The sequence below is a fragment of the Trichechus manatus genome, unplaced genomic scaffold (genome assembly GCF_000243295.1).
Source record: "Trichechus manatus latirostris isolate Lorelei unplaced genomic scaffold, TriManLat1.0 scaffold00045, whole genome shotgun sequence".
Taxonomy (NCBI): Eukaryota; Metazoa; Chordata; class Mammalia; order Sirenia; family Trichechidae; genus Trichechus; species Trichechus manatus.
Window position 1 is genome coordinate 16274960 of NW_004443981.1, and position 11399 is coordinate 16286358.

The 11399-nt window shown below is 43.7% G+C and overlaps 1 protein-coding gene across 1 annotated transcript in view; it reads left to right on the forward strand.

Annotated features, from left to right (window-relative positions):
* ATG2B (autophagy related 2B) overlaps positions 1-11399 on the forward strand; it is a 99539-nt gene that overhangs the window by 66301 nt on the left and 21839 nt on the right. The window contains exons 29-34 of the mRNA XM_004376736.3: positions 2182-2323; positions 4099-4301; positions 5185-5411; positions 7939-8047; positions 8967-9161; positions 9783-9884. Of these exons, the coding sequence (XP_004376793.1) occupies positions 2182-2323; positions 4099-4301; positions 5185-5411; positions 7939-8047; positions 8967-9161; positions 9783-9884 (978 nt within the window). The remainder of the gene's footprint in view (positions 1-2181; positions 2324-4098; positions 4302-5184; positions 5412-7938; positions 8048-8966; positions 9162-9782; positions 9885-11399) is intronic.

Sequence of the window (11399 nt, forward strand, 5' to 3'; positions counted from 1 at the left end):
CACGCCACGTTCACGCCACGTTCACGCCACGTTCACGCCACGTTCACGCCACGTTCACGCCACGTTCACGCCACGTTCACGCCATTGGGGTCTTCCTGACAATCACAGGGGAGGAAGGAAACTTTGAAAAGTCACCTGTCTGCTCTTCATCTTCAGAGAGACAGGTCTGGAAGAGAAAACTGTTCTCCTGTCTGATAGTCTTTGTTACAGAACACTAATCTTCTCAACTAACAGAACACATCTTTCCAGATTTAAGTTATTTTCATCTTTCCTCAAGGAAGACAGAAAACATTTATCATATAAGAGCTTGTTATATGGAAGTTGTATAAAAAAATGCTATGAGAAGATGTATGGATTATTACCAGAAGACTTATTTATATAGTAGTACCTTCTACATTTATTATCTATGATATTATTCAGTTTTCAGTATACTTTCTCATATTTGATCTCCATTGACTTCTGTGAGAATGCAGTGTGATAGAGATTAAAGATTAGTATCTGTTTTATAGACAATAAGTTAAGACCCAGAGAATTCAGGTGATTTGCGCAAGGTTAGCTAACTTGGAGATACTGCCTGGTTTAAAATCAGGAAAGGTGTGCGTCAGGGTTGTATCCTTTCACCATACTTATTCATTCCATATGCTGAGTAAATAATCCAAGAAGCTGGATTATATAAAGAAGAACGGGGTGTCAGGACTGGAGGAAGACTCATTAACAACCTGCATTGTGCAGATGACACTACCTTGCTTGCTGAAAGTGAAGAGGGCTTGAAGCACTTACTGATGAAGATCCAAGACCACAGCCTTCAGTATGGCTTACACCTCAACATAAAGAAAACAAAAATCCTCACAGCTGACCCAATAAGCAACATCATGATAAATGGAGAAAAGACTGAAGTTGCCAAGAATTTCATTTTACTGGGATCCACAGTCAACCCCCATGGAAGCAGCAGTCGAGAGATCAAATGATAGATTGCACTGGGAAAACGTACTGCAAAAGACCTCTTTAAAGTGTTGGAAAGCGAAGAGGTCACTTTGAGGACTGAAATACACCTGACCCAAGCCATGGAATTTTTCAGTCTCCTCATATGCATGTGAAAGCAGGACAATGAATAAGGAAGACTGAAGAAGAATTGACACCTTTAAACTGTAGTGTTGGCGAAGAATATTGAATATACCATGGGCTGCCAACAGAATGAACAAATCTGTCTTGAAAGACGTGCAGCCAGAATGCTCCTTAGAAGCAAGGATGGTGAGACTATACTTTGGACATGTTATCAGGAGGGACTAATCCCTGAAGAAGAGCATCGTGCTTGGTAAAGCAGAGGGTTAGTGAAAAAGAGGAAGACCCTCAACAAGATGGATTGACGTACTGGCTGCAGCAGTGGGCTCGAGCATAACAACAATTGTGAGGATGGTGCAGGACCGGGCGGTGTTTCATTCTGTTGTACGTAGGGTCGCTATGAGTCAGAACCTGCTCGATAGCACCTAACAACAACAACGAGCTAACTCATAGCAGAAACAGCAAGAAAACCCAGGTATTTGGGTTCCCAGTTCAGTGCTTTCTGTGCCTAAAGTGTTACCTCTCCGCACTCTCATGTCCAGACTCAACTCTCTGGTCGGTTTAGGGTTTTCGTCTTTCAGTTTGTCGTCTTCTCTAGGGCTCCTCTGTGGACGGCATTACAGGAGAGCTGGTGTGCGGATCTGCCAGGCAGTGTGTTAGCTGTGGTTGAGGATTGTTGCTGGTTTGTGATTCCTTGCTCCTGCTGTGTTCTGACTGATGATGGGGTGATGGGACCCTCCTCTCTACTGTTTGTTGTCTTTTTAAGAAATTCTCCATTTTATGAAAGGTGTAAAATTATCCTTTTCCGAGTGGGCTTTCCATCTTAAAAGCTTCCCATTCTTCGAATGCATTGCCTCTCCAAGGTCCCAGTTCACCTTGCTGGCTCTGAGGTGATGACATACACACTTCTACTTGCCAGTAATTAAATTATTGGGGGTGACAATGCTATTAAAAAACTTAAAATGAAAATGTAACAGCTGCTGGGCAGAATATAGAAAACTCAGTCTGCTCCTGTTCTGACATTTTTCTAAAATGTAGCTGATTTCTAAGGCACAGCAAATGTGAGGAGATTGGCTCTGAGGGTGTCTTCGCTGTTTCAATTAAGCTTTCTGCTTGTAGGTGGATTCCAGCCGTCGGACATCCTCACGCGGTGCAGTTCTTCCTGAAGCAGATCAACAGATTCTACGAGCTCTGATGAGTGACGCTATGGAGGAGATTGACACGCAGCAGGCGGCCTCGTCCGTGAAGCCCCAGGCTAACGGTAGGACAGCCGGGACTCTCTCGAGGGCCACTGGTGCTGTAGTTGAGGCTTCATGACTGTGTGCCTGCAGATTCTGCTGTGAATAACTCATTTAAGAAAAGACACTTTGTAATGCCTGAGTTTTGCTGGATATTCACTAGGTGGTCAGTTTGTGCTTGAGTGTCTAGCAGACAACACTGTCCAAGGAGTGGTGGACGATTACAGAGGAGGTGAAGGACAAGGCTTATGAGGCTGGTGGTCCAGCACAGCAAATGGTAGTACACCAGGCTGATGCTGGTACTTAGAGTGGTTGATAAATGACCTAAGAAAACACTTTAGAATGTGGGATAGACTCTAAATGCTATTGTTTGGAAAGGGTTGGAGCAGTTAGATGAAACTTGTTACTGAGCGTGAGAGGAGTTGGCTTTTAAAAAGCAGGGGGATTTTGTTGTGTAGTGCGGAGAAAGAAGGTCATGTAGGTGAGGCATCAACAGTGACTAAGGCACAGACAAGCCGGGCTTGGACCTCCATTATCCAGCGGTTAATCTGTGCTGTTACTGAAACAGGTTCTCTTCTGATTGAAAAGAAATCGGATAGCGAAGTCGGGTAAACGCAGTGGCCGGAAGGTTTTGAGGTCCTAGAAAGCCAAGTGGAAGCATCTAAATGTTTGGAAGCATCTGTTTAAAAAGCATTTTTTTCTAATTGGAGGAATATGGTTATTTTTGTATGCTAAAATCTTATTATTATTTCATGGCAATATGAAAACTTGTAATTAAATGTTGCTTTCGGTTTAATTTGAAATACATTAGAACTAAGGAAGCAAATGGGAGCTGTAGCATCACATGGAGTCCATTGTCTGCAATAAATGTTAGCTACTTTAATTTCGTGGGAAAGAACATACAACGACTCTGAACTGAGCAGCTTCAGTAGACAAGATGGTGTCCGAGGCGTCGGGCATTTATGAGGAAGAGTAGGACCTAGACACTACCACAGGAGAATTTTAAAACCTAGCTGTGCATCTCGTGAGGCCAGAATGCTCGTTTTATTCATCTTAGTGTTCTCAGCCCACATCACAGTGTTTGGTTTGAATGGATAAGTGGAGAAAGGATGGGTGAATCTATATGTAACATAAATGTGTGAAATGTTTCTTCACATACAGACTTTTAGCTCACATGCAGTCTTTTGTGAACTTCATATTAAGATCGACACCTGAACAGGTGTCCTGTTTCGGTACCCAGTGCCCCAAGAAGTGATATTTTGATTGCTCGGAGTCACTGCCCTTGTCTCCTGCCCCGCACCCCGACACAGTGATTTCACGTAGCTTTAGGCGAGGCTCTGCCATGTATAACCAGGTTCTCCTCCCCTGTGACACTGGCCAAGAAGTTTCTTCCAGGCTCCACCCCATTACAGCCCAGAATTGTCCCTGTGGGATCTCAGCTAAAGCAAACTCGTCAATAGTCACCAGATTCTACCACTAAATTCTGAGCTTCTCTAACTCCATATAACAGACGGGGGACTGTCCCTAACGTCCTGAAACCAGCGTTCACTGTATTCTTGGAGAACTCCAAGTCTGTCATTAGCCTTTTCATGAGGAGTTTTTGCTGAGGTGTTTGGGCATGTCACTTAACCTCTCTTTAAGCTTAGTTTCACCGTAGGGGTGTTGTAAGAAATACAGGAGATTTTGCGGGAAGGCGCAGTGTGTATCTGACACTTGGTTAAAATGCTTCCTAAGCGCCAGGTGTTGCCGTTGACGTTTCCAAGTTGCCCAGGTTAAATGTTGTCATCTTTTCACCCAGGTGTCCTAGATGAAAAATCTCCACTTCAGGAGCCGTGTTGTTCGGACCTCTTCCTGTTTCCAGATGAGAGTGGGAACGTGTCTCCGGAGCCCGGCCCTGCCTCCGCCTCCTTCACTCACCACTTGATCAGCGACGCGCTGGCAGCCGTGCCCTCCGAGAATGACGACTTTTGCATTCTTTTTGCGCCAAAAGCAACGGTTCAGGTAATGAGTTGATAACATTATTGAGGCCCTGACATAGTGTTGCAGATGGAACTGACGTGAAGATTCTTAAGATTTTGTCGACTCTTCACAGTTCAGAAATACTGCATCTTGTAACTTGCAACTGCTGCTCTGTAAATGTTTGCTGTACCTTCCTAAGCCTCCGCTCTCAGAGACGCAGAGAAGAGTGCTTTATATTTGCCAAACTTCCTGCAAAGATTATTGAGCTACAGATGTCGTGTGTGGTAGCTACCTTAAAGAGTTTTGAGAGTCAGTGCAGAAAGAAGTGCTTCACGGAGCTGTTTGTCCAGGAATTGGGAAAGATAAGATCTAAGGTGCAGTTTGTGTGAAGGCTGGTGATTGACTGATAATTTCTTTCTTTCTCATTTTTTTTGAAACTTCTCAGTAGTAAATTAGTAGGTGACCGTGTGTATTTACTAAGTTCTGGCAACCAGCTTGATAAATTTAAAAAAATCAAAGCAATCGAACTCAGGATGAACCTATTATTAGGCACATGGTAATTTGGTCAGTATGTTACAATATGTCAAAGTTTGGTTTGGGATGCAGTGTTGACTTCAAATTAAACCACAAAATATATATACGTACAAACACACACACACTGAATCTGTGCCTGTTTATTACCCAACAAGTAGTAGACGCCAAATTGTAGACTATAAACAATCCTTGTGGAGTGAGTTATGCAGAAGAGCAATAGATTCAGTTTATGGTTAATAAAGCAGAGTATCTTATGTGATAATCAATGTCAGTATTTATCATCCTATTTTATATATTGAAATTATTAAAAGAGTAGAATCAGGAAATCTTCTTGAGGCATAACCTGTGGTTTCTGATCTGTCAGAGAGTACCTGTTGTCTGTTTATTTCAGGAGAAAGAAGAAGAGCCAGTTGTAAAGATCATGGTTGACGATGCCATTGTGATAAGAGATGATTATTTCAGTCTCCCGGTGAAGAAGACAGACGCAAGCAAGGCCCCACTCCGCTTCCCCGTTCCTGTGATCCGCTATGTCGTCAAGGAAGTCTCTCTTGTTTGGCATCTTTATGGAGGAAAGGATTTGGGGACAGTCCCTCCCTCATCACCAGCTAAGAGTTACATGTAAGTTAATTTCTACGTAAGTCTACTTGGCAGGCCAGTATATTCTTTTTATAGAAAAAAATTCACAGGGTTTATTGTTTTAAGAATTATTAATAAAATAGTATTGAAATTTGTAATTTAAACGTTATGCTTAAAGCTTTCCATTTTTGCATTTATTTGCATTGTTTGTACTTTACTACAATGGTGACTTACGTGATTTCCATTCAGCAGAAATTTTCTGGTACCTACCATGTGCCAGAGCCTGTGTGAGGGGCCTCTTCATAAAGCGGACGAGACCTTTGCCCTCAGCTCAAAGGGGGGAGACTGTCATGTGAGCGGATGAGGGCGATGAAGTGAAGTGTGCGCCCAGAGAGGGGCCTGTGCCCCTGAACCCAGCATGAGCTCGTGCTCCTTAACCCTGGTTCCTTGGTGGATTATTCAGTAGTGCTGGGAGAGAGCTAGGTAGAGAGAATGGGTATAGTGGGGGCAAAAATTCTTATTGGATGGGACAGGGTCAGACAAGGCCTCGTGGGGTGGTAATATCTGGCACAATAGTTTAGCAACTTTTTGCTTTTTAAGAATGATTTGAAAAAAACCCTAGACTTTAATTATTTTCTATATTAGCTGAGATTTCTTGGGCTTGAACTCTGACTAAAAAGTCTTTCTGAGGTAACAAGTTACCACAAACTGGTTGACCTAAAACAACAGATATTTAATTTACGCTCTCAGAGTTCAGGAGGCTAGAAGTCCAGTATCAGGGTGTCACAGGGCTGTACTTCTCTGACGGCTCTAGAATGATCCCTCCTTGCCTCTTCCAACAATCCTTGCCACTCCTTGGCTTGCAGCTGCATAACCCTGATCTTTGCCTCTGCCTTCACACGGCCTTCTTATAAGGACCCCAGTCATTGGATTAAGGACCCCTAATCCAGTGTGAAGGAGCCGTAGTGGCGCAGTGGTTAAAGTGTTCGACTGCCAACCAAAGGGTCAGCAGGTCCAACCCATCAGCTGCTCCACAAGAGACAGATGTGGCAGTCTGCTTCCGTAAAGATTATAGCCTTAGAAACCCTGTGGGGCAGTTTTACTCTGTCCTGCAGGGTCACATGAGTCCGAATCGACTTGCCGCCAGTGGGTTTGGTTTGGTTTGGAATCCAGTCTGAAAGGAGCCCGGTGGTGTGGTGGTTGAACATGCGAGCGCTCACTAAAGACCTGCCAGCTACTCTGCGGGGGAAACCCCGGGGGGCAGCCCTAAAGGGTCGATATGAGTTGGGATCGACTCAATTGTAATGAGTAGTCCAGTATGAAGGAGCCCTGGTAGCACAACAGTTAAGCACTCAGCTGCTAACCTAAAGGTCAGCAGTTCAAACCCACTCAGTGGCTCCACGAGAGAAAGACCTGGTGCTCTGCTTATGTAACGATTACAACCTAGAAAACCTGTAGGGTGGTTCTACTCTGTCCTATAGTTCTACTCTGTCACTGTGAGTTGGAATCGACTCAACAGCACCCAACAACAATCCAGTATGGAAGGAGCCCTGGTGGCACAGTGGTTAAGTGCTCAGCTGATAACTGAAAGGTCTGTGATTCGAATCCACCAGCCATTCCATGGGAGAAAGATGTAGCAGTCTGCTTCCATAAAGGTTACGGCCTTGGAAACCCTATAGGGTAGTTCTGTAGGGTCGCTATGAGTTGAAATCGACTCGACGGCAGCAGTTTTAGCCCGGTAGGCCACCACCCGTCGGTCAGTGTGTCGTACTGTGGTGGCTTGCATGTTGCTGGGATGCTGGAAGCTCTGCCACCAGTCTTTGAAATACCAGCAGGGTCACCCTTGGTGCACAGGTTTCAGCAGAGCTTCCAGACTAAGCCAGACTAGAAGGAGAGGCCTGGTGATCTCCTTCCGAAAATTAGCCCATGAAAACCTTATGGATCACGATAGAATATTGCCCACTGTGGCGCTGGAAGATGGGCCCCCTAGGTTGGAAGGCACTACACGATAGTTGCAGCCATGGCCTTGAACATAGCGACGGTCATGAAGATGGTACAGGACTGGGCAGCCTTTCGTTGTGTTATACACGGGTCACTGTGAGTCAGAGCAGACTTGGTGGTAATTAACAACAACAACGCAGGGTGACCTCGTCGTAACTCATTACATCAGCAGAGACCCTGGTTTCAGATAAGGTCGCGTTCAGGGCTCCTGGGTGGGTGTGAATTTCCAGGGGACACTCTTGATCCAGCTCTCATTTTTAAGTCTGTCCTGTAATAGGAACCCCAAGGACACATCATAATTAGGTTTTTCTGTAGTCCTGAATACTTAGCAGGCAGGTGATTATTCTAGTGGCAGTAATAAAATGATCTCAATATCTCTAAAGTATAGGTTTTGAAGACAGAATTTTGATTTATGTATGTAACATTTGTGGTAACATTCTGATTGTTCTATGATCTTATTTTCTCTTTCCTTCTTAGTTCTTTTTCCCGATATCATTCACTGACTTTCTTGGAATATTCCTTTAACAAAAGGGATTTTTGTTTTGTTTTGTTCTGTTTTCATTTGCAGTAGTCCCCACAGTTCACCTTCTCACACACCTACGAGATGTGGACGTAACACGGTGTGTGCGGGGAGAGGAAGGAACCATGACTTTTTAATGGAAATACAATTAAGCAAGGTATGTGACATTTGGAAGGTAAATCCACGGAAGTAGGAATGTTTGCGCTGGCTCTCCGGTACCTCCCCTTAGAGTCTCCAGCCTCTGGATTGGAAAAGTGCAAGCGTTTTGTATAAAACTCTTACCCCTTTATCTTGAAGATTCTGAGAGGAGTGAGGGTTTCTTTGGTTTTGGTTTTTTAATGTTTTTTAGGTCACCCCTAGAGTAGTATCCCTCGGAGTGACCGTGCGTCAGGATCACCTGGAGGGCTTGTTAAGCACAGGTTGCTGAGCCCCACCCCAGAATGTCTGGTCAGTAGGGACCAAGAGTCTGCACTTCCAGTGCCTTCCCGGGTAACGCTGGTGCTGCTGTTCCTGGGACGCACCTGGGGAACCACTGCCCAGAGTGTCTGTCTCGAGGGCCTGCGTTGGGGTTAGCGTGCATGTCAGCTCCTTTGTGAAGGTCTAGAGGCCGTAGGGACGAGACACCATTCACAGTATCTGCATTTAATTCTGTTAGCTTCTCCAAGATTGTACCAACTTTTAGTGTTGGAATATGGTAGTGATTACAATTCCATAAATTTAAATGTGTATTTGCCCCCTTTTGTAACTTGAACTGTGCCTACGTTCATTCATTTTTATGCAACTTCATAGGTGTGCAAGGTGATCATGTTATGTCTAATTTCAACTGAGAGTTTTGCTTAAAGAGGTTAAGGGACTTTATCAAGGCCCAATAAGAAATGTCAGTCAGGCATATCCTTGTAAGGTAGGCTGCACATAGACCAATAATGAATCAATGAGCAATTCAAGGAAGGTTATGGTTTTTGTTCTTTAAAAGTGGAATTGAAAGCTGAGGTAGAATTCAAAGAAAGCGGTGAGTGATATTTGCAGTTTAAAGAGAAAATCTAATTTAAAGATTTTGTTCCTTGTTGTCTATGAAGGTGAAATTTCAGCACGAGGTGTACCCCCTGTGCAAGCCAGCGTGCGACTCCAGCCTCGTAGAGCACCCGGTCTCCCGGCAGGTGTTTATCGTCCAAGATCTGGAGATTCGTGATCGGCTGGCAACATCACAGATGAATAAATTCTTGTATCTGTACTGCAGTAAAGAAATGCCTCGAAAAGCTCATTCCAACATGGTGAGATTTAAAACCTCATTCTGTTTGTTGCTGGGTTAGTTTTGGAAAAGTATTTTTATTACATCGAACTGCTGGAGAACTGTCAGAGTGGGAGGAAATTAATGGTTTTTCTCATTTTAAGATGAAAATCCCTTTTAAATATGCTGCTTCAAGTTTTATGTTTTCAAAATTATTTTGCATGTCACTTCTAGGATCCAATAGCTATAATTGCCAGTGTATTAACACCTGAGGAGAAATGGAAATCTATAGTGACCTCCGCAAAATATGTAGTATTGCTGAAAGTGTTCCAGATTTCCACACTTTAAAATTTTAGTAGGTTTGAGATGATTAGCTCAGGACTTTGGCAGTTCTTCAGAGTATGAGCCTGTGGATGAGCTTCAGGGGTGGAGACAGTCCTGGAGCCTGCAGGTACGGCACCATCCGCCTGCGTGTTCTCCTCAGAATCAGGTTAGTGAAGGACCGTGTGACCCTCAAAAGCTGCATTCAGGACTTTAAGCAAAGAGTAAACAGTTCCAATTTTTGTTCTAATACAGGAATAGGATTTTTTCTTTCTTTTTGTTTCAATGAGGACAAGGTAATGATTCCATTGGGGAAGATGTTTCTCTGTTTCTTGTCTTGTAGCTGACAATTAAAACACTGCACGTGCGCCCCGAGTCTGGTAGGTCGCCGCAGGAATGCTGCTTGAGAGTGTCCCTGCTGCCCCTTCGCCTCAATATCGACCAGGTATGTGCTGTGAGCGTAATTCATGTAAGGAATTGTGATCAGATACATAGTCCACATTCTGAGTGACTTAATTTAGTAGAATTATAGTGCTTTTTATTATGTAACTTTTGTGGAAGTTGTATAATTAAAGCAGACTTCTGGTAAAAGAGCAGGGCAAACACGTTAGACTTTTGCAACCTGAATTGTAGTTAGTAAACAATATTACATGTTTTCCCTCAGTCTCCTACTCCTTGCCAACGTGGTAGAGAACTTAACCCCTGCTTCTCACTCTCTCCTCCTTCCTCCCATACATACGCCTCATTCAGGTCTACAAACACACTTAGGGGGTGCGAAAGGACTCCAGGATGGGCAGAGAAAATAAGGGATTGTGTCTTAATCATGGCTTCCAGAAGAGAAGTCTTTCTGCCCTGGGCAAAATGACAAGTTAGTACATAAAGAGGTCTCTCTCTCTCTCTCTCACACACACACACACACACACACACACACACACACACACACACACACACACAAGGGTCTCTCTCTCTCTCTCACACACACACACACACACACACACACACACACGGAAAAGCATAAAGAAATCTACTTTCCTGTGTTCTTGCAAGTGTCCTATCAAATTCTTCTGGGTTTTGCTGTCACCCAGAGTGCGGTTTAAACCTAGTTGGTCCCTTTTCCAGAGACGTTGGACTCTTCCAGATCTGAGAAAGTCGGCTCTCTGCAGTGCCGGGTAGTGCTGAAGAGTGTGCCTTGGAGTCAGATCTGGGTTTACGGCCAGTTCTCTAACTTTTACTAGTTGAGTGGCTTCGGATAAGTTACTTAACTTCTCCCAGCCTCAGGTCCATCATTGATAAATGGGAGAGAGAGTAATACATATGTCATAGTGGGTTTTGTTGTTTTTAATGAGGATTGAATGAGGTAGTGTATGGGAAACATTTACCTTGGTGCCGGGCACACTGTGTTGGGATTCGGGAATGTTCATTGTTGTTGTTAACTGAAGCCGATAGCAACTGAAGGATGTCAGTGGAGTTTCTCTTGTAAATTTCTTCACAATAACAAACCCTCTTGTCATACTTCACACTGGCGTGGGCTGCGGTTTGAAGTATTCACTTAGACACACAGCAGCATTATTCCTTTGCTTAAATAATGTTGATTGAATCATGTTCATTGTTGATGAGGTATTCAAATAAAACTTAGGTTAATTTAGTTAATCCATTAAAAATATTTCAGGAATACATGTAAAATGTTTGTTGTAAACAAAACATAGGCACTATCTCAGAAAGAATGTGAAGCGCGGCTTTAGCGTAACTCCAGCCCAACCTCACACTGAGCTACCAACTGTAGCTTCTGCGCCGTCAGACTCGCCAGTGAGGACTTCAGATTGATGTTTTCTCAGAATGAGAATATATTTTTTTATATTTTCCCCTACAAAAATTTATACATACATTGTTATGTGACTCTAATTGCTCTCCCCATACTATGACAGCACACTCCTCCTTTCCACCCCTGATTCCCCGTGTC